At 45.2% G+C, this 23,684-nt stretch overlaps 1 protein-coding gene across 3 annotated transcripts in view; it reads left to right on the top strand.

Annotated features, from left to right (window-relative positions):
• Positions 1 to 23,684, top strand: part of FAM193A (family with sequence similarity 193 member A) — a 172,788-nt gene that overhangs the window by 67,968 nt on the left and 81,136 nt on the right. For 2 of the 3 annotated variants that reach the window (XM_068543553.1, XM_068543552.1), the window contains exon 2: positions 4,096 to 4,341. The exons of the other annotated variant lie outside the window; for it this stretch is intronic. In XM_068543553.1, coding sequence (XP_068399654.1) covers positions 4,114 to 4,341 — 228 coding nt within the window. In that variant the 5' untranslated portion in view covers positions 4,096 to 4,113. The remainder of the gene's footprint in view (positions 1 to 4,095; positions 4,342 to 23,684) is intronic. 3 annotated transcript variants of the gene reach the window in all.

Below are 23,684 nucleotides of genomic sequence, written 5' to 3'. Positions count from 1 at the left end.
GTAAAATGCTGCCAAAGCAGTGCTTACTAGGGAAATTTACAGCATTAACCACCTTTTTATGCAAGAGAAAGGGCTTGATGACCTATGCTTCCACCTTAAGAAAATAGAAGATGAAGGAGCCACTTATACCCAAAGTAACTCAAAGAAATGAAATAATAACATAAAAGCAAAAGTCAACGAAAGAAAAATTTTTAATATGGAAAAATCCATGAAACCAAAAGCTGATTATTTTAAGAATAATAAAATTGATAAACCTTGAGCCAGGCCAAAAGTTTGAATAGATACTGCATAAGCCTGTGAAAAGATATTTAACATATTAGGGAAAGCACATTGAGACAATACTGTACACTCATTACAGTGGCCACAATTTAAAAACTTATTGATGAGGATGTAGGTTAACCGGAACTCTTTAACACTGCTTTTTGGGAGAAGTTTGGCAATTTCTTCTTCCTATTTTTTCTTTTGGCTGTGCCACGTGGCATGTGGGATCTCAGTTCCCCGACCAGGGATTGAACCCAGGCCCTTGGCAGTGAAAGCACGGAGTCCTAACCACTGCACCACCAGGAAAGTCCTGGCGTTTTCTTAAAAGTTAGACAACCCAGTCATTCTATTCCTTGGTATTTATGCAAGAGAAACAGAAACGTGTTCACAGCAAGATTTATACATGAATGTTCATAGCCACTATTATTTGTAACAGCTGAAAACTGGAAATAACCTGAATGCTTCCAAACAGTAGAATGGGTAAGCAAAATAAATAAATAAATAAAAATAAGGGTGGGGGGGGGAAAGAATGGATGAGCAAGTTGTGGCTCGCCCACACAATGGACTACCACTCAGGACTAAAAAAGAACAGACTTGTGAATGGAATCATCTCCAGGTAATGATACTCAGTGAAAGAAGCCAGACAGAAGAGAATTTGTTGTGTGACATCATTTATAAACAATTCTAGAAGTTGCCCAGTAATCTGCAGAGACAGAACTCAGTCCAGTGGTGGCCTCTGAAGGGTGGGGGGAAGAGGCAGCGGGGAGAAAGAGGGAGCAGAGGGCCTCCTGGAACCTTGGGGGTTAGGACGATGTCTATTATCTTGGTTGTCGCCTGGTTTCACGCGTGTGTTCACGTCCCATACTTTAGATCTTTTCAGCTTATTGTTCCTCAGTTATACTTAGTGCAGCTGTAAAATGTTTTTACGAGAACCAGTGGGACTTATATTTGTCCCTCACGTTTAATCACGGGAGAGTGACCATGTGGCAAGCACTAGTATGTGGTTAGCTCGAGGTTTAGTCAGGCTTTGCTGTTGTGTGAGCGTGTCACTTGCTTTGTCTGAAAGAGGTTCGCAGAGTAGAGCTTCACCTCCCTGAGAGGACTCGCTTCCTTCTTGAGCATAGTGGTCAAGCATCGAGAAGTTTGACCTCCGTTCAGGACACTGGCTGCACGCCCTCCGTGGATTATCCCGTCTGGCTCTGGCTTTACAGACCCCAAATTGCATATCCAGCTGCACCCCTCTGGTGGCTACTCCAGCGGGTGTCGTGCTCCACGTTGTCTGGGTGGCTGACGCACACTTTGACCACGCAGCAGCCAAAGCCAACCCTTGCTCCTTCCACGCTGCAGCCTGTCCCCCGTTGCTGGTGGGCCCACTGCCCGGGGGGCGGGGGAGCCCCCGAGTCTGACCGCTCTGCTCCGCCAGGGCCGCCTGCACCTGGAGCTGCCTCATGTGTGGTCACCTCCTCAGAGTCCATTGTTCACACAACGGTTTTTCCCCGTAAGATGAAAACTGGGTCACGCCATCCCCTTCTGAGCAATCTTCAGCCCCCCACAGGGCCCGAGCTTCAGCCTCCGGCCTTCATCCTGCCCCGGACAGGCCCGCGTTCGCAGCTGTTCTCCTGCACCAGCGCTCCTCTCCAGGATCTTCACACGGCTGTTTTCCGTTTGTTTTTCCTTAGCACTTGGGTCTCAGCTTAGCTTTGCTCTCATTGAAGCCATGCTCTCCTGCTGGTCCCACTCTGCACCCTTGGAGACTTCATTCCTTCATCCTGGTGGAGGAGCACTTACTGCCATGGGACGTCAGCTGGTTCTGTCTGTGCTTGTCTGGTGTCCCTCTGGGACCAGCAGGACCCAGTCATCTGACCTGTAAGGATGCCTGGCATGCAGTTGGTTTCAGATACCTATGGCTGGGGTCCTCCTCACCTCGGAGCTGTTCCACACGCGCAGTCCACGATCTGCGGGCTGTCTGGCCTCTCCTTCTCCCCCGACGTCGGGCTCCTCGGCCGTCCTGTGGGCTCTGCCTTCACAGCGGCTTCACCCCGGTCTCCTGGGCCCCTTCCTTTCTGCCATCGCATCTCTTCTCCACGCACATCCTGTCTCCCCGTTAGGACACGAGTGAGGCCAGGCCACGCCTGGCTCCCTGCTCCCTTTCCCCTCCATCTCTGCTCTCCCCGGGGCCTCTGCGCTTGCTTTCAGGTGTCTGTGCGGCTTCCACCAGCCCCGCACTTCAGATGTCTCCTCGAGGAGGCCCTTGATGGCCACAGTGAATGAAGGGTATCGTCCCCGGCCCCAGACACTTTTTCTTGCTCTTTCTCTCCTTCTCAGTTACCACTATCTAATGTTCTGTATTTTTTCCTTTGTCTTTGTGTTTGACAAGAATTATCTCCCTAACGGCAGGGATTTTTGTTTTATTCACCACTGTGTCTCCAGTGCCTGGGCCAGTGCCCTGGCACACGGTGGGCTTCCGGTAGACACTGGTGGATGGACGGATGGACAGACAGACGGATGAGTGGATAATGAGCTGGGTGCTTGCCAGACAGTTCTGGCTCTTAACATTATGATTTCTGCTCGGGGACCTTTCTAACCTTGGGGCCCATCATCTCCTGCTCTGGGTAAACAAGGCGGCCTAGAGCGGTTTGAAGGCTGTGGCTGTTCTGTCGGTGACAGGTTTCTTGGATTTGCTGGGACAGAGAAAGACAGCTACTTCCATGGGAGATAGTACTCAGTTCTCTCCCCTTGCACCCCAGACGTTCAGATGGCTGCTGAGCTGGGTTTGGTTAAATCCGGGGAACCCTGTGGATGTGACAGGTGTAAGCAGTTTTGATCACTGGTTTATGAAAGCAGGTAAGAATATACGTGCAAGTCTTTTGCGTCTTAGTGGTGCTGTCACTCATTCTTTTTTTAATTTTAATTTTATTTATTTTTGGCTGTGTTGGGTCTTCGTTGCTGTGCGCGGGCTCTCTCTAGTTGCAGTAAGCGGGGGCCACTCCTCATTGCGGTGTGTGGGCTTCTCATTGCAGTGGCTTCTCTTGTTGCGGAGCACGGGCTCCAGGCGCGCAGGCCTCAATAGTTGCAGCATATGGGCTCAGTAGTTGCGGCACGTGGGCTCTAGGGCATGCGGGCTTCAGTAGTTGTGGCTTGCGGGCTATAGAGCTCAGGCTCAGTAGTTGTGGCATGCACAGGCTCAGTTGCTCCGTGGCATGTGGGATCTTCCTGGACCAGGGATCGAACCCGTGTCCCCTGCATTGGCAGGCGGATTCCTAAGCACTGCGCCACCAGGGAAGTCCCGTTATTCATTCTTTTAATCACTCATTTGTTCATTTATCCATTCAGCCCCCTTGTTTAAGCACCTGATACCTGGTCATTCCAGGCTTTGATAATGGAGCCTGGGGCCCATTTGAGAGCACTTTGTCAGCTGTGGCACCAGTCGTGTACATGCTTATACGTAGTCCAGGTAACAAGCACAGCCAATGGCCTGTGCGAGCCTGGGTACAGGAAGACAGGGAGAGAGCCATGGGCTTAGGGAAGAGCTGGGCTGCTGGCTGGGCAGGGCTGGGGGAGCATCTGGGCAACATTCCGGCCAGAATAGGCTTGGCGTGGGTCCTGGTGCACCTTCCCACCTGATGGGTTCACGGTAGGGGCACTCCAGATGGGAGAGAGGCCTGGGGGTCCTGACAGCTCCATCCCATGTGTACTCTGGCTTCCCTGCTCACCTGTTGCCCAGGTGTCCCTCTCTCGAACCTATCTTCAGGATTTTCAGGATGATTTCTCTACGGTGCAGATGACCCTTCTTGGGCTCATGTTTTGAAAACACAAATTTTTTTTCTGTTCCAGACTCCTTTTAATTTTGGCATGAATCATAGAACACCACCCTACCCCGCTGGGGATTACTGTCTTCTGTGCAGAAGCGAGCGGAAAGACTCTTCGTTCTTAGAGAGTGGAGTAAAGACTGCAAGCAAGCTGGCCCTGTCCATGGCGCCCAAGGGCAACAGCGTGCTGCACCTGCCTCTGTGGGTGTGCCCGGACTGCCGGCGCACCGTGGAGAAGGAGGAGCGGCACAGCAGCCTCGACCAGCCGGCGGTGAGTGCCCAGCTCAGAGGAGCTAACTGGGCAGTGAGATGACTCATCTGGGTCTGCTTTCTGGAAGGAGCTCCCTCCTGCGCCATCTCCTCGTCCCTGGCTCCAACGGCTGGGGTCCCCACCACCTTTCCTGGTGACACCTGTAGTCAGTAGGAAGGGCCCTGCCCTCCTCGGTCAGACAGCTCCGTCAGCAAGCTTGGGGGGCCCGAAGGGTGGGTTTTGGCTTTTTAAGTCTGGTCTCAGGATGTCTTTGGCAGTGTAGTTTGGTGAAAAGCTAGAGGCGTTCGTGTGCTTATTAGTTCTAGACAATTCCATGTGCTGGTAACTCACCTGAAATTCTTTCCCAGATGCAATTCTCAAGTCGGACTCCCCCCACCCACCCTGCCCACCCCCCCTTTTCCCCTTGATTTCATGCCTCAGCTAAATGAGACCTTCTTGAGAACATCAGGATCTTTAGCCCAGACAGTGTCTTCATGGGCCCTGGTTCCGAAAGGGCTTTCAAACCTGCTCTTCGGGTTCTGGAAGGAGTTGGCTTTTGCAGCCATTTGCGGCCCCACATTCTAGGGCTCTTCTGTTCCTTTGATTTCTGCTTGATGATTGTTTTCTGAGCTGTCGTCTTTGTGCTAATGCCACTCTGCACGTGGCCGAGGCCGGCAGCGCCCAGCCGCACATTGCGTTTCCCGGCCCGGGACTGCTCTCCGCGTTGGGCCCCCGCAGTCTGCCGCTCCTTCGCCTGAGCCTCCGCGCCGCCCGCCCCGGAGCCAGCGCTTCTGTTTCAGGGTCTCCTTGAAGGCAGCACCCCAGCTCACGTGCCAGTGTCTATAGCAGTGCTTCAGTAGCTAAAACTCAAAACCTGTTGTTTATCAAAAGGGAAATTTACGTCTCACTCAGCCTCTTCCCACACACCCCTTTTCCTGCTCCCTTCTCCTCCTTAGCACTTCTTTCTAACATATTGTGTATTTTACTTATTCATTTTGTTTGTCTTTTTCCTTCATTGGACTATACACTCCAAGAGGGCAGCTCTTTTTGTGTATTTTCTTACCAAGAACAGTGCTAGCCTGGCCTATTTTAGGTACCCAGAATATTTGAATTGATGAATAAATAAACGAATGAACAAAGAAATGGATAAATCTGGAATTAGGGATTAAAAAGATGGCATAGTCGATCTTCAGTTTTTTCACCCTCAGATCTTTGTGCTTTTATCATTTAATTTTACTTTTGTTTTCTTTCTGTGTCCACTTGAAGTATATGGTCATTTTTTCCATTTTTTAATGGGAGGCTGTTCAGCCTGTGTTCCCTGCTCACTTCCAGTCAGCACCCTGAAGTCTTCCCCCGGCTCACGCATTTTCTCGGCCTCCTAAATTTTACTGTCTTTTCTTCCTGTCTTCAGTCCTGCTCTTGTGTTCTGGCCTGACTGTGCTTTTGGGACAAGGGTTGCTGTCGCTCATCCTGGTTTTGGAGGCAAGTGAAAATGCCTGTCATTTCCCATAACTAGTCTAGCCACGAGGGGAGTCTCATTTCCTGACTCCCAGTTTGTCCTGGGTAATGGATCGACACACGAGGCTTTCTCTCCTCATCAAAAAAGTGATCCCAGGGACCACAGAGGTATAATGTTGACCTATGTGTGTAGACTTAAACCTTCTGTTGCTTTTGTACAGTTGGCCTCTTTGCTCAAGCTGGTTAAAATTGCTGAACTTTTAAAAATAATGAGATGTAATTTACATCTAGTAAAATTCACTCATTTTAAAGTGTATATAGTTCACTGAATTTTGACAGATTTATACAGTTGTGTAAGCACCACTACCACGGTTAAGATACAGAACCCCCAAGTGTTCCCTTGTTCACCTTGGTAGGCAACCCTTCCCCTCCTCCCAACCCCTCGTAATAACCACGGACGTGATTTTTGTCCCCTCGGATTTGCTTTTTCTGGAGTGTCACATAGACTTCTTTAACTTGGTGTCGTGCTTTGAGAGTTGTGCATCAGTAGTTTGTTCCTTTTTACGGCTGAATAAATTGTAGAGATACACCACAGTTTGTTTACCTGTTCGCCGTTGATGGATGTTTCTGTTGTTTCCAGATTTGGACTGTTTTGCATCAAGCTGTTGTGAACGTTCTTGTACATGTCGTTCCGTGGACATGCTTTTTACATGTCACTGGAGTGATTTGCTCACGTTTGGTTGAGAGCTTTGCGTTTGTGCTTGTGAAGAGGGTCTGCTCACGGAGGCTCATTAAAGTCTTCTTGTCTTTTATGTCTTTCAGGGCCTCGTAAAGTGAGTTGAGATGTGTTCCTGCCCCTCTTTTCTGGAAGAGTTTGTGTAGTGTTGGTGTCGCTTCTTCCTTCAGTGTGGTTGCCCCTTGCTCTTGCTGGGGGCAGTGCCAGGCAGCATGTGCAGAGGCAGGGCGCCTGGTCGGCCAGTCTGATGGGCCCTGGGGCTGCTGTGGCTCTGCACTTGTGGCCCCACAGACTCGTCCCTCTGGCGGCGGCTGCCCCCTGTGCTTGTGCGGGCCGGGGGGTGGGGCTCGGGCGGGGGGGTCTCTCTCCACACTCTGCCCGCGCTGTGTTCCGGCGATGAGAGCCTCCTGCTGGGTGTTCCCTCGCTTCCCCTGTCCGGCCTGAACCTTGGGCAGTCCTGTGCCCGGGCCTCGGGGTGCGGCTTTCCTGGTGATCCTGCCCCTGCTGCGTGGCAGCCAAACCCTGCCTGCATCTGTAGGGGCCTCGGGGTGTGGCTTGTGCTTGTGTCCGTGTGGGTCCTGGGCCTGCCTCCGGGGGGGCTCGGTCCCCTCTTCTCGGTGGATCAGCCTGGGCCTCGGGTGGAGGCCGCCCACCACCCCAGCAGTGAAGGCTTCTGCTTGCTCCCAGAGAAGGGCCCGGCCCGGCAAGTCCTACTGGCCACACCCAGCCTTTAAGAACTTGTCACACGCTGAGCTGTGTCCTCCGACCCACTCATGGCTGCCCGCCTTCCTCGCCTTGTCCCCAGATGGCCCGTCACACTTGTCGAGTTCAGCTGGTCCTTTGTGCTCTCCGGTGGGCCCAGAGTTACGAGTTTGTGTGTCGTCCCGCTGTCTCTGATCATCAGGGTAAGGGCTCTGAGCACGGACAGTGGACCTGGAGCTGAATTGCTCTCCTGCAGATACGCATTCTGTTACCGGAAGTCGTGGTGGGGCACTGCTGTTTCTCCCTGCTCTGTGCCTCCCAGCTCCACATTGCCTGTTTCTCCAGAGACCTCTTCTTCTGTGCCTAGACCTTGTCCTGCCCCTACACCTCAGAGGACTTCGGTTCACACATCCGACTGGATCCTGTCTTTCTAGGTCACTTGCCTGAGTGTCCTCCGTTGCCATAGTTCTTGGACCTCCTCTGTCCCTTTCCCACCGTCAGGTCCCTCTGACCTCACTGTCATTTCTCTCTTGGAAAGCCGCCTAACTCGTTTGCCTGGGGCCTGGTTCAGTGCTGCCCCTGCCTGGCAGAACGTGACTGGAGAAAAGCACCGCTGGGGTACTGCTTCCCGACTGCGAGGTGCCAGGTCGTGGAAGGGCGTCCAGCGTGTTGCCCTGGCTTTGTCACTGCACCCCCCAGATGCAGAGATGGAGCACACCCTTCCTTCTCCTCTCTTCCCAAACACCCCCCACCCACTTTGCCCTGCTTGGCTGGTCTCCCACCCCTGTGGCCGAGGGAAGTCGCCTCCCAGGTGCCCACCCCTCTCCGTCCTCTCCAGGGCCTTGTTGCTTTTGCTGTTCTTTCCCTCTTTGCTCCTGTCCGGCTCATGCCCAGCAGAGTGCAGATGCTCTAGAGTCATCTGCCTCTGGCCTCGCCCCCCTCCTGCTGTCACTGTCTCCTCCTGCTCCCTTCACAGACAGGCATGTCTCTGGGTAACTTAAACTTTTGGTTCAGTTTCTTTAAGTGATAAGAGGTTTTCCATTTCTATTCGAGTTAGTCGTGGTAAATTATATTCTTAGAAATCGTCACTTTTTGGTATGAAGTTGTGTGTGGGTGGTCTGTTTTCAATTCCTACCATACCTGTAGATACAGCTCTTTTTATTCCTCATATTTGTGCTTTTTCTTTCTCTTTTTTTAACCAGTCTTTCTAGAAGTGTGTTGATTTTGTCTTTTCAAAGAACTTTTTTTTAATTTTTAAAATCTCTCTTTCACTTTGTCTATTTCATTAATTACTTGTTTTGTGTGTGTGTGTGTGTGTGTGTGTGTGTGTGTGTGTGCGCGCACGCACGCGGCAGTATTTGATTGGTTAATGCTGTGCTGCCTCTGATAGAAGTTCCGGGGCACAGAGTCCATCCCTCTACCTTGTCTCCTCACCATCCTCTCTGTCTTCCCAGAGGCTCGCTTGTGGGCAGATTCTTGTTTATCCCTCCACAGATGTTCTGTTCTGTTCTGTTCCGTGTGCTGAAAGGTAGTGATGGCAAGCACCACAGGGTCCCGAATTACAGACAGACGCTGTCAGTAAGTTGAGACATGTGGTTCTCCCAGTTTCTTGTTCTTGGGAGCAGGGTACAGATGCCGTGACAAGGTGGGGTGCGTGTCAGTGTGGGGGGCTCTCCATTTTCTAGGCCTCTTCTCAGGGCTGCTGACAAGTGTCTGGGGAGCCTTGAGCTTGGTGCCAGCTGCTTTGGGAGCTGCATTCCTGTGCTTGTCTCACCCCAGAGACCTGGCGGGAACCTGGCCTTGCTCAGCCCGCCTACTGGGGGGAGGATGGGAGACAGCCCAGTGCCACTCACCGATTGCCAGGCGACCTTCACCACGCAGCCCTGCTGAGGCCACCACAAGTCTCGTTTCTTCTTCTTTCTCTGTGGCCACTCTTCTGTCTCTCTACATGCAGTTCTTCTCATCAGTTTTTCTTCCTCTGCCCTGATGTGTGCTGGAAACCTCTAATTACTGCTCTAGATTTTGAATTGCTAGTTGTATTGGCTCAATTTTAAGTGTTATCCAATTTTGATTATTTCTGTTCTTAACCGTAAATTGTTTTGAAGTATCTGTAAATATCCAAACATATATCTCTCAGATCACCTTTGATCATATTGACTTTTAATTTAATGCTGTTACAGTTGGAGATCATGGCATGTATTACAATGACTCCTTATCAGTCAGTTATACTAATATGTGGTTAGGTTTTTCTAAAAGTTCCATGTGTGCTTGAAAGTGTTTTCTCAGCGTTTAGATAGAGGACTCTGTGTACTCCCATTAGATCAACCCCTCGTTAATTGTGTTCTTAGATCCTTTTGTGTTCTTAACTAATTTTGTTGTGCTTAATCTGTTGATTTCTGAGTAAGGTCAGTTAACACCTCCCACTGTGCGTGTGTATTTGTCCTTTTTTCTTGTAAATGTTTCCATTTTTGCTCTCTAGGTTTTAAGGCTGTGCTGGGTGAATACAGGTTGAATGATTAAATCTCAGTACATTGTTCCTTTGGTTGTGGTGGCCCCTCCTCAGGGCTTTTTGTTTACTGTTTGTGCAGGTAGATGAGCTCTCTCCCTCCCTTCCTTCCTCTCCTTTTGTAGCCTCTTGTTCTCATTTGCCCTGTGTTGCATCTTGTTAAGTGTCCTTGTGCAGTCAGCATAGAAGTATACTCAATTTGGTCTCCTTTGAGAAGCTACTTTTTTTTTTTATTGAGGTAAAGTTGATACACAGTAAGTTTCAGGTGTACAACATAGTGACTCACAATTCCTAAAGTTTATACTCCGTTTATAGTTAGTATAAAATATTGGCTATATTCCCTGTGCTATACAATATATCCTTATATCCTTGTTGCTTATCTGTTTTATACATAGTAGTTTGTGTCTTTTAAATCCCTTCCCCTACCTTGCCCCTCCCCCTTCCCTCTCCTCACTGACAGCTACTAGTTTGTTCTCTGTATGTGAGTCTGTGTCTCTGTTTTGTTATATTCAGTAGTTTTATTTTTCAGTTCCACGTGTAAGTGACAGCATGCAGTATTTGTCTTTCTCTGACTTATTTCACTCAGCATAATGCCCTCCAAGTCCATCCGTGTTGTTGCAAATGCAAAATTTCTTTTTTTTAAATGGCTGAGTAGTATTCCATTATATACATGTATATCTATATACCGTGTGCTCTTTATCCAGTATCTGTCGGTGGACACTTAGGTTGCTTCCTTGTCTTGGCTATTGTAAATAGTGCTACTATAAACATTGGGGTGCATGTGTCTTTTCAAGTCAGTGTTTTCATTTTCTTCAGCTGTCTACCCAGGAGTGGAATTGCCGGATTGTATGGTAGTTCTGTTTTTTGTTTTTTGAGGAACCTCCACATTGTTTCCCACAGAGACTGCACCAGTTTGCATTCCCACCAACAGTGCACAAGGATTCCCTTTTCTCCACATCCTCACCAGTGGTTGTTATTTGTGGCCTTTTTGAGAATAGCCATTCTGACAGGTGTGACGTGATATCTCATTGTGGTTTTGATTTGCAAGTGAGAAGCTACTTCCTCTTCTTCTTTTTTTAAATTTAAATTATTTATTTATTTATTTGGCTGCGCTGGATCTTCGTTGCCACGTGTGGTGTCTGGTCGTGGCACGCGAGAAGCTACTTCTTAATGGTGAAATTGATCCTTGTCACTTCCTGTGATTGCTGATCTGTTTGGTTTTCTCTCTGCTACAGTGCAGGTCGCAAGTCAAGCACTGCCCTTCACCTAGATCCCCTCTTTGTCCCTCCCCCCACCCCCCACCTCTCCACAGAGTTTGCAGTCTTTCCAGCTCCTCTTTCTTAGTTACAGCACCCACAGCTCCATCCCTAAACAGTGTTGTCCTGTTTTTCTGGTGTTCTGAAGTTTATATAGGTATCATGCAGTATGCATTATTTTGTGTCTGATTTATTTTGTTCAGCATTATGTTTGAGATTCATAAATGTTGTAGTTTTTTCATTTTCATTACTATATACTATTCACCTTTGTGAACTTATACTACATTTTGGTTGTTTTCCAAATTTTGCTATTACGAATGATGCTCTTGGAGCACACGTTCACACATTCTGTTGTATATATGTGTAGGAAAGGAATTGCTGAGTCATGGGGTTAAGATTAATAGCATATTTTTAAATGAAAACTATTTTCCAAAACAAAAATAGTAAGTAGAATAGCACTGTTTTGCATATCTTCTTAATGTTTGGTTAATAGAAGACAGCTGGATTCTCATACCTACTTCTGTGTCCTACTTCTGTGTCATAGGTTGTTTTGACTGAAGTTATATGAAGAACATATTTTAATAGCTTTTTCAGATAACTGAGGATATTCTTTGATACCACACCAAACCATGACAGATAATAGTTTCCTAATGGTTAGCTGTAATGTAGAATCTGAAATGATATCAAAGAATTTTTCCTACACTGTTAAATTGAAATCCATTGTCTATCTTGCACTCTCAATGAACCTCTTACCCACACATGATTTTGCAACACCACACGTTGGTCATTTGTAAAATAGCGGTTTACTGAGTAAGGGAGGTCTTTGAGATAGTGACACCTTTCATTATTCAGGTTGTTTTTTTTTTTTAAAGTCACATTTGTCACTGTCACCACCGATCTCATCAGAGAGGTCTCTAAATGTGGATAAGCGTTCAAATCCACAGTGATGGATACAAGTTTTCCAAACTTCCAATTTTTGCTTGAAAGCTCAGATTTTATGATTGGCCACAAGTAGCATCAGCTGTTTTCCTGGAAGGGACAGGCTTATTTCACTCATTTTTGAGAAGATGTCCGACAGTGTCCAAGTCTGAATAAGCATGGATTGGTCTGTCAGGCATTCTTTCAAGTAAAATTGGTGTTTCATGGACAGGGTGCCTCATTCAGCTCGCAGCACGCAGTGCTTTCCTCTGGAACGTTGCAGAAATGCTTTATGCAGACTTCCCGTTTCATCACGTTGAATATTCAACAGCCATGTGCTTAAAGGTTGAGATTTAATACAATTAATGATTTTGCAACATCTAGGACACTCTTAAGTGGCACTGGCCTTTTTTTAACTGAGCACATGGTGGTGAAGAACACAGTGGCTACTAAGTCTACTTTGCTGTGTATATTGTTGTAATTACTGTAGCTCTGTAACAAATGTATTCAGAGAGAAAGCCCTCTTACCTTGTACTCATCAAAAATGTCTTGGTTATTCTTGGTTCCTTACATTTCTGTATAAATGATAATTATCTTATCAATTTCACCCCCCCCCCAAAAAAAAAAAACCCTGTTGAGATTTGACTAGGATTGCACTGACTATAAGTCAGTAGGAGAAGAATTAACTTCTTTCTAATATTGAGTTTTCTAATCCCATAAGTATGGGGTCTTTCTCCATTTATAAGTGTTTCATATTTTTCTGTGTTATGCCATTACACCTTTTATTTATTTGTTTATTTGGCTACACCAGGTCTTAGTTGCCACCTGCAGGATCTTCTTTGCGGCATGTGGGATCTAGTTCCCTGACCAGGGATCGAACCCAGGCCCCCTGCATTGGGAGCACGGAGTCCTAGCTACTGGACCATCAGGGAGGTCCCCCATTGCACCTTTTTAAAAAAGCATTTACCCGTAGGTACTTTTATTTATACTATTTATTTATTTATTTATTTAAAATTTATTTATTATTTTATATTTATTTTGGTTGCGTTGGGTCTTCATTGCTGTGTGCGGGCTTTCTCTAGCTGCGGTGAGTGGGGGCAACTCTTCGTTGCAGTGCGTGGGCTTCTCATTGCGGTGGCTTCTCTTGTTGCAGAGCACAAGCTCTAGGCAGACTTCAGTAGTTGTGGCACGTGGGCCCAGTAGTTGTGCCTCGTGGGCTCAGTAGTTGTGCCTCGTGGACTCTAGAGCGTAGGCTCAATAGTTGTGGGGCACGGGCTTAGTTGCTCCGCGGCATGTGGGATCTTCCCGGACCAGGGCTCGAACCCATGTCTCCTGCATTGGCAGGCGGATTCTTAACCACTGTGCCACCAGGGAAGTCCCTTATTTATACTATTTAAATGATATCTTTTAATTTTTCTTCCTCTAACTTTATTGGTGTAGATGTAATTGACTTCTCTTTTTAAGTTGTTAATGGGACATTGCTAGACATCCCCCATCTGAATATACGTTAAGCAGGTCTTTTGACTTTACTTCTGTCAAGTGGAATCCCAAATTTTTTTCAAGATCTGCAATTTTAGGTTACAGGCTGTTTGTCTCAGATGTCCTTTGCTGGTCATTCATGCAACAGTCATTAAAACAGGCAGCTTTTGGTACCTACTGTATAGCACAGGGAGCTATATTCAATATCTTGTAATAACCTATAACGGAAAAGAATCTGAAAAGGAATGTGTGTGTGTTTGTGTGTGTGTGTGTGTGTAACTGAATCACTTTGCTGTACACCTGAAACTAACATAACATTGTAAATCAACTATACACTTCAATTTAAAAAACAAACAAACAGATGGCTTTTACTCCTCTTCTCAACATTGGTCCCTGGCACGACACCCAAGTCAGTGGGTGGAGGGAGCAGTGGAGTCCTGAGGAGGCGTTCTAGAGAACACCTGACAGTGGAGGTGGAGATGACTGAGCAGCAGAGGGTGAGAAGTAGAACGAAAAGCCAGAGAGGGTGACAAGCAGAAGGTCGTCGTCGTTGGGTCTGGGGTTAGATTTTTTTTACCCTACCTGAAGGTAATAAGCTGACTTGTTCCTGTTTCATGGGTGCTGGCAGAAGACTCGAGACTCCTGAGTCAGAGACAGAGGACTTTGTTACTCGGCACAGCAGAAACATCCCGAACGCACGCGAACATTTGGGTTCTCCTCACCCCCTCCCCTCCCCAAGGGCCGCATCAGCGCAGGGGGTGCAGTGGGTTTGTGTCACAGCTCAGGAGCACTGGCTGGGGGGATGGGGTGCGGGCGGGGATCTGGCCCTTTTATTGTAAGCAGTAAGCAAGCCCGCCTTTTGTCTCAAGGTCCTCAGCTGCATAAGCAGCCCTGAGAAGGGGCCCGTGGGGAGTGGGCAGGGGAGACAGAGCCCTGTAGCCTTGGTACATCCAGCAGGACAAGGAGCAGCCTGGGAGACCCCTGGAGGACGCTCTCCCAGCAGTCCTGACAGACACTGAAAACGTTAGCTGAGAGAAGACACCGAGTGTTGGTGTGGCAACAGAGAAGTTGTGTCTGACCTTTGATAGGCCTGTGTCCAGTTGGAGCACAGGCCCGGCTGAACTGTGTGGAGAATAGCTCAGTGGAGAGGGAGCTGAGAAAGTCCAGTTAGGGGGCTGGTCTTTCAGATGCTTGACTGTGAGGGGAGGAGAGGACTAGACCCAGCTGGAGGAGGGGCTTGGAAATGTTGAAGTAATGAAGAAAAGAGCTGGTAGTGGGGAGAGGTTTTTTCCTCCCATTTAAATTTTATTTTTTTAATATGTGATATTTGACATATATATGAATATGTCTACAGTGTACATGTTATGAGGGATGATAAAATGAACACCAGTCAGCATTAAAAATCAGGCCATCCCTAACACCTGTGTGCCTGTGTGCTCTTCCCTTCTCCATCTTTGTTCCTCCCCTTCCAGGGTAAACGCTGTCCTTTTGTATTGATCATTCCCTTATTTTCTTAAACCCTTAAAAAAAAAGTTATTGCCTATATGTGTATCTCTAAATAATAAATTATTTATTTTTGTTTGTTTTTGACCTTTATGAAAGTGGTGTGTGCTTATGCTGTCTTCTCTGTTTATAAGATTCCTCATGCTGTCTGGATAGCTGCAGTTTGTTCATTTTCACTAATATAATTCATTCATTCGTCATACAATACAATTCACATATAATCCAATATGTTGCTATACTGTAATTTATTCATCAATAATTTTGTTGAATAGTGGAGAAAAGACAGTCTTTTCAATAAATTGGTTTGAGTTAATTGGATATTCACATGTGAAAGAAGGAAACTTGACCCATATCTTAGACCACTCAAAAACATTAACTCAAAATGGATTACAGACTTATATGTAAGACCTGAAATCATGAAACTCCTAGGAATAAAGCCCCTTGACATGGGTCTTAGTAGTGACTTTTTGGATTTGACACCTAAAGCACAAGCAACAAAATAAAAAAATAAACAACTGGGACTACATCAAATGAAAAAGCTTCTGACAGCAAAAGAAACCATCAACAAAGTGAAAAAGAAAATCTACAGAATGGGAAAAAATATTTGCAAACCATGTATCTGATAAGGGGATAATATCCAAAATATTTCAAGAGCTCTATACAACTCAACAGCAAAAAAACAAATAAGCCAGGTAAAAAATGGGCAAAGGACCCATAGAGATTTCTCTAAATAATATATATAAAAGGCCAACAGGTACCTGAAAAGATGCTCAACATCATTAGTCATTAGGAAAATGCAAATCAGAACCACAGTGAAATATCATCTCAGGCCTGTTAGAAGGGCCGTATCATCAGCAAGACAGGAGATGACAAATACTGGCATGAATGTGGAGAAAAGCAACCCTTGTGCCCTGTTGGTGGGATTGTAAAAGGGTGGAGCCACGGTGGAGAACAGTATGGAGGTTCCTCAGAAAGTTAGAATTATCATATGCATCAGCAGTTCACTTCTGGGAATATATGCAAAGGAAATGAAATACTAACTTGAAAAGGTACCTGCACCACCATGTTCATAACAGCATTATGTACAATAGCCAAGACATGGAAACAATCTAAGTATTCATTGTTGGATGAATGGTTAAAGAAGATGTGGGGGGGGTGTGTGTGTGTGTGTGTGTGTTTGTATACACACACACATATAAAAACAGTGGAATGTTATTTGGCCATAACAAATGAGGAATCCTTCCCATTAGGACAACATGGATAGACATGGACTTTGAAGGCATTATGCTTAGTGAAGTAAGTCAGACAGAAAAAGGCAAATACTATGTGATCTCACTTACATGTGAAATCTAAAAACACAAAAAACAAACCCAGGGCTTCCCTGGTGACGCAGTGGTTGAGAATCTGCCTGCCAAGGCAGGGGACACGGGTTGGAGCCCTGGTCTGGGAAGATCCCACATGCCGCGGAGCAGCTGGGCCCGTGAGCCACAACTACTGAGCCTGCGCGTCTGGAGCCTGTGCTGCGCAACAAGAGAGGCCGCGACAGTGAGAGGCCCGCGCACCGCGATGAAGAGTGGCCCGCGCTCGCCAAAACTAGAGAAAGCCCTCGCACAGAAACGAAGACCCAACACAGCCAAAAATAAATTAATAAATTAATAAATTAAAAAAAAACAAACCCAAAGCCAGACTTGGAGAAAAAGAAATCGGACTTGTGGTTACCAAAGGCAGAGGGTGACAGAATGGGGAATTGAAGAAGGTGGTCAACAGGTGCAAACTTCCAGTTACAAGATAAGCATGTCCCCGGGATGTGATGTACAACATGGTGACTGTAGCCGATGGTGCTGTATGACTCATAGGAAGGTTGCTGAGAGAGAGAATGCTACGAGCTCTCATCACAAGGAAGAAGGTTGTCCTGTATCTGTATGAGATGATGGGTGTTAGCTGAACCCATTGTGGTAATCATTTCACAATATAGGTAAATCAAACCATCATGCTGTGTATGCCTTAAACTTTACAGTGATGTACATCAATTATTTTTCCATAAAACTGGGGGGAAAAATTAAAGCCCAATATCGAAAACAAAATGCCCATTAAAAAATACTACTTAAACAAATTTTGTTGGAAGATACAGAGTTGTTTTCTGTTTTTTGCAGTTATTTTAAAAAAAAAATGCTGTTGGGCATCTATATATCCATCTCTTGGTACTTGTTTGTAAGAGTTTTGTTAGGGTGTGTTTCGGTCGGGATTCTCCAGAGAAACAGAACCAACAGGAGATGGATGGATGGATGGATGGATGGATGGATGGATGGATGGATGGATGGATGGATGGATGGATAGATGGATGGATAGATAGGGAAAAGAAAAGTAAAGAAGCGGAGGTTTATTATAGGGACTGGCTCAAGTGGTTATGGAGGCTAAAAGTCTTGCTATGTACATTCTGCAAGCCGGAGAACCAGAAGTGCTGGTGTCCGAGGGCAGAAGAGGGACATCTCTCTGCCTTTTTATTCTGTTCAGACCCTCAGAGGAATGGACGATATCCATCTGCACTGGGGAGGGCCATCTTCTTTATTCAGTCTACCCATTCCAGTGCCGATCTCTTCGGAGACACCTCACAGACACACCCAGAAATGATGTTTTACCAGCTCCCCGGGCATCCCTGAGCCCAGTCAAGTTGACACACAAAATCAGTCATCACAGAGTGTTTATCTGTGGAGTGGAGTTGCTGGGTTACAGGTAATTCGGACACATTCGTAAGGCAGTCCCAGCTTCTGGAGTGAGCGCCAGCAGCACTTGAGCCCCGGTCGCCTGTGTTCTCGCCTAGGCTTGGCCTCAGGGAGGCAGAGCTTGAGGCTGGGGTCGGGGAACAGTAAGGTAGACAGATGGTGGCCCTCATGAGGTCCCACTAAGACAGGAGAGCCAGTGTCTGTTTCTAGAAGAGACAGATTTGCAGGCAAGCCTGTAGAGGATGCAAGTAAGGTCGGGTGAGGAGTGTAGAAGTTGAGAAAATTGCTGCCAGAATTTTTTTATAAACTTGTTTTTGAGAACGAGGCTGGATTGAGGGGACTGGGAAGGAGCAAGGGAGTGGGTAAGGTTTCAGTGAGAACAGTGAGCTGGCAGGGCATCGGGTTGCTGGACAGCCTGAGGTGCTTGTTGAAGATGGAGACGTCACTGAGCAGTGGCCCCGACCTGCCCATCGGCAAGGACCTTCCCCTCAGCAGCGTCCGGTGTTGGTGAGAGAGAGCCAGGCAGGGCGGCTTGGCTGAGCGGGCTCAGCAGAGGCCTGGCCCAGGGTGACTGAGAGCAGAGTCGCTTACCCTTTACCGCCAGCACGCACCTCAGCCCTTCCGACCTGCCAGCACCCCCTAACCCCACCCCGAATCTCTACTGCAACTCGTTTGCCCTGGTTCCTGTCTCACCCATCTCAGGGTGTCTACACAGGCCTGGCACAGAGCAGGTACCTGGGAATGATTTTTGAATGAAGGAACGAGCCTGCCTTTGATTTGTATCCACAGATAATGTTTCAGGACTTAAGAATGTTTACAGTATACATCCTGTACAGTAGAGTTCACACCTTGTTGGGGCTGTGGACGTGAGTTCCTGATCTGTGAATTCTCTGACGGTTTGTATTCTGATAACGGGGGAGGGCATGCTCAGATCACGTGGAGGGCTTTGCCCCTGACTTCTGTGGGCCTGGGTGCACTGCTTTTCAGGGTTACTGAGGCAGCAGCAGAAGTTGTCTTGATATTCACATTCTATGCTGAAGCCAAGCAAAGACCCATCAAAGGCGTGACCCGCTCTGTGCAGGAGAAATTCAGACAGGCAAAGAGGTGGGATGGTTGAGACATTGTGCAAAGACCCGCGGGGTGCAGGCCTGACTCAGGAGAGCCTGCCTGCACTTAGTTGTCAGAACCAGGCTGTGTTGAATTTAGCAATTTGGTTTCAGCAAATCATCCTTTTTTTTTTTTTTTTTTTTTTTTCCTTTTTTGGCCCTGCTGCGAGACTTGTGGGATCTTAATTCCCCGACCAGGGATTGAACCAGCTCTCAGTAGTGAGAGTGCCGAGTCCTAACCAGTGGACCACCGCCAGGGAATTCCCCCATCTGTGTCTTTAAAATAATGTTAATTTGAATTTTAATGATTTTCAGGGGTTTTTGTATTTAAGTTGTAGACCAGCTTGGTTTTTTATAGTTGTAAAAAGGCCTTAAAAACATAAATTATGTTGCATTTTACATTTGTGTTTGTTTAAGTAACAAAAATAGTTTTAAGTCTGGTGTGGGGGAGTGGGAGATGTTACTCTGGAGAATTTTTTTTTCTTTTATTTATTTATTATTTTGTTTATTTATTTATTTGTTTATGGCTGTGTTGGGTCTTTGTTGCCGTGCGCGGGCTTTCTCTAGTTGCGGCGAGCGGGGGCTACTCTTTGTTGCGGTGCGCGGGCTTCCCATTGGGGTGGCTTCTGTTGTTGCAGTGTGCAGGCTGTAGGTGCATGGGCTTCAGTAGTTGCGGCACGCAGGCTCAGTAGTTGTGGCTCGTGGGCTCTAGAGCGCAGGCTCAGTAGTTGTGGCGCATGGGCTTAGTTGCTCCATGGCATGTGGGATATTCCCGGACCAGGGCTCGAACCCGTGTCCTCTGCATCGGTAGGCGGATTATTAACCACTGCGCCACCAGGGAAGTCCCTGTTTTTTCTTTAAAGGGGCCTGTGTAGCCCTCAGGCATCCTGCCACAAGGATGACTACTTAGCAAATTAATATTCTACTTTTCTGTTTTCAAGGTTGACTGATGTATAAAGGCTCTGTTTTGGTTGTGGACATCAGCATCTGTGTCTGTGTTCACCTATATATTGTTAAAATGTAAGTCTTGCATTTTACACTAAGGAGCCAGGTTCTCCTAATAGTTACCATGAGCACAGTTCTAATCAAAGGCATATAGTTCCAATTTAAACCAACCATTTTAAGGGTTTGCTAATAGTTGTCCTTATCTCAAATGTTTGCTCTGTTGAGTCTTGGTTCATAATGCAAACATATAAAATTCCTTTGTGATGAACCTCATGAAAGTGGTTGTGCTAATAAAATGTGTCACTGCTACCATGAATTGTCAGATCGAGAGGGCAGAACTTGAGTCAGCCTCACAGAAAGATAATCTGAATGGTAGTCTTTGGCTGTTTTAGCTTAAAATAATACTTTTAAGTCTTATCCATGTTCTTGCATGTATCAGTAGTTAATTATTTCTGAGTAGCGTTCCACTGTATGGATGAACCACAGTTTATCCATTCGCCAATAGAGGGACATTGGTGTTTCCTGGTTTGGGCTATCATGAATAAAGCTGCTGGTAACATTTGAGTGCAAGTCTTTGTTTGGACAGAGTTCATTTCTCTTTGATAAATACCTAGGAGTGGAATTGCTAGGTTGTGGGTAAGTGTATGACTAACATTATAAGGACCTCTCATGCTATTTTCCAAAATGCTTATACTGTTTCCCAGCCGCGTATGAGAGTTCTCCTTTGTATCTCCATCCTCACCAAGGTTGGATATTGATAGTCTTTAATTATGGCCAGTCTAATAATGGCTTACAGTGTTATCTCATTATGGTTTTAAATTGCATTTTCTTAATGACTTGTTGAGCATCTTTTCATGTGCTTATTTTCTGTCTCTTTGGTGAAGTGACTGTTCAAACCTTTTGCATATTTTTAATTGGGTGGTTTATCTTACTATTGAGTTGCCAGAAATCTTTATATATTCTGAATACAAGCCTTTTATCAGGTATGTTTCTCAGATATTTTCTCCCAGTGTGGTTTGCCTTTTCATTACATAACACTGTTGTTGTTGTTGTTTTTAATATTTATTTATTCATTTATTTTGGTTGCACTGGGTCTTAGTTGTGGCATGCAGGATCTCTGTTGCGGCATGTGGGATCCTTTAGTTGCGGCATGCGGGCTTCTTAGTTGCTGCATGCCTGCGGGATCTAGTTCCCTGACCAGGGATCGAACCCAGACCCCCTGCATTGGGAGCACGGAGTCTTACCCACTGGACCACCAGGGAAGTCCCAATAACACTGGTTTTTGAACATCAAAAAATTTTAATTTTGGTCAAGTCCAGTTCATCAATTTTTAAATGATTTGGGCTTTTTGTGTTCTGTATAAGAAATCTTTGCTACCCAAAGTTTATAAAGATTTTTTGCCCTGTGTTTTTTTTCTAGATGTCTTATAGTTTGAGCTTCTACATTTGATTCTTGATCCATTTTGAGTGAAGTTTTGTATCTTTTGTGAAGTAAGGGTTGAGGTTCATCCTTGTATATGGACATCCAGTTGTTCAAGAACTATTGTTGAAAATGCTGTTTTTCCTCATTGAAAGACCTTCGCATCTTTGTCAAAAATCAGTTGATGCTGTATGTGTGGGTCTACTTCTGGACTTCCACTCTACATGTATACCCATGCTTTTGCCAGTACCATACTGTCCTGATTCCTGAAGCTTTTTATAGTAAGTTATGAAATTAGGTAGTGAAGATCCTCAGGCTTTGTTCTTCTTAAAGAGTGTTGGGCTGTTCTAGGTCCTTTGCATTCCCATACAAAGTTTAGAATCATCTTGCCAGTTTCTACAGAAAAACCCACTGAGATTTTAACTGGCACTGTGTTGAGTCTATAGACCAATTTGGGGAGAAATGACATCAAAAGAATATTGAGTCTCCCACTCCATGAACATGATATGACTTTTCATTTATTTCGTTTTTAAGTTTATTCTTAGAATAGTTTTGTAGTCTTCAATGTGTAGGCTTTGCACAGTGTATTGAAACATTTCCAAAGCATTTCATCTTTTTCTTGCTATTTTAAATGGTATTTCTAAAAAAATTTCAGTGTCCAATCATTTATTGCTAGTATATAGAAGTGTAACTGTTTTTTGTATATTGACCTTATATCCTGTGAGGATTCATTTATTTTTAAAATTATTTATTTATTTTTTTGACTGCATTGGGTCTTAGTTGCGGCACACGAGATCTTTTGTTGTGGCACGTGGGCTCCAGAGCACATGGGCTCTGTAGTCGTGGCGCACAGGCTTAGTTGCAGAGTTGTAGTTTGTGGCACGCGGGCTGTCTAGTTGTGGTGCGTGGGCTCAGTAGTTGGTGGCGCCCGGGCTTAGTTGGCCCGCGGCATGTCGGATCTTAGTTCTCCAACCAGGGATTGAACTTGTGTCCCCTGCATTGGAAGGTGGATTCTTAACCACTGGACCACCAGGGAAGTCCCACGATTCATTTATTAATTCTAGTGGTCTTTTGGTAGACTCTGTAGGATTTTCTATGTAGTTGATCACATCATCTAAAAATAATGTGTTTTTTCATTTCCAATCTGTATGTCTTTTTTTTTCTTCTTCTTCTTTATTCCGTTGGCTGGAACCATCAGTGTGATGTTGAATAGAAGTGGTATGAGCAGACATCCTTCCCTGTTCCCAGTGTTAAGGGGAAAGCATTTAGTTTTTCACCATTAAGTATAGGAGTAGAATCTTGTAGATCAGGTTGGAGAAGTTTACTTCTGTTTTTAGTTTGCTGAGAGTTATCATGAATGGATATTTAATTTTGACAAATTCTCTTCCTACATCTATTAAGATGATCATAGAGCTTTTCTTTTTTAGTTTGTTAACAAAATTAATTATGGTGATTTTTGAAATGTTGAATGAACCTTGCATTCCTGGGATAATCCACACTTGGTTGTGGTGTATTATCTTTTTTATAGACTGCTGTATTGGATTTGCTAATGTTTTTCTAAAGATTATTGCATCTGTGTTCATGAAGGATATTAGTCTCTAAGTTTCTTGTCTGACAATATCTTTGTGTGGTTTTGGTGTCAGGGTAATATTTGCCTTATAGAATGAGCTGGGAAGTATTCACTCTTCTTTAATTTTCTGGAAAAGGTTGTGTAGAATTGGTATTATTTCTGCCTTAAATGTTTGGTAGAAGTCACCAGTGAAGCTGTCTTGACCTAGAATTGGCATTATTGGGAAGGTTTTGAACTGTGAGTCCAATTTAGTTAGCAAAGATTGTCTTTCTTCATGAGTGAGCTTTGTTAATTTTTGTCTTTAAAGAAATTTCACAGTATATGCAAGTCAAGTCGTTTTGCTGTACATTTTAAACATATACTGTGATATATGTCAATAGTATCTCAGTAAAACTGGGGGAAAAAAGAAATTCGCCCTTTTTATGTCAAATATATTGGTATGAAGTTGTTCAGAATATTCCCTTGTTATTTTTTAATTTTTCACAGGATCTGTAGTGATTGTGTGCCCTCCCTTTCATTCCTGATATCAGTTGTTTGGGTTTTGTTTTTGTCTTTTTTTCCCTGATAGCCTGGCTAGAGGTTTATCATTTTTATTGATCTTTTCAATAAAAGGGAAAAGAACCACATTTTGGTTTAATTGATTTTCCATTTTCTATTTTATTAATTTCTGCTCTTAGGTTTATTCTTTCTTTCTTTCTACTTTATACTTAATTTGTTATTCTTTTGGTTTCTTAAGGTAGAAGTTTACATCATTGATTTGAGACCTTTCTTCTTTTCTGATACGTGTTTTATTCCCTAAAATTCTATCCAAGCATTCCTTTAGCTGCATGCCACAAATTTCGATATGTTGTGTTTTTCATTCTGTTCAAAATATTTTATACTTACTCTTAGTATGATTTATCCTTTGACCCATGGGTTATTTAGAAGTGTGTTTTTTAACTTCCTTATAATTTGGTGTGTTTTCTAGATATCTTTTTTTAAATTGAGGTATATGTATATATATGTATTTTTTAATTTGGCTGTGCCGCGCAGCTTGAGGGATC

Source organism: Eschrichtius robustus, chromosome 4 (genome assembly GCF_028021215.1).
Source record: "Eschrichtius robustus isolate mEscRob2 chromosome 4, mEscRob2.pri, whole genome shotgun sequence".
In the NCBI taxonomy this organism is placed as follows: domain Eukaryota; kingdom Metazoa; phylum Chordata; class Mammalia; order Artiodactyla; family Eschrichtiidae; genus Eschrichtius; species Eschrichtius robustus.
The sequence above is the reverse complement of the archived record's forward strand: the minus strand, read 5'-3'. Positions and strand labels throughout refer to the sequence as shown.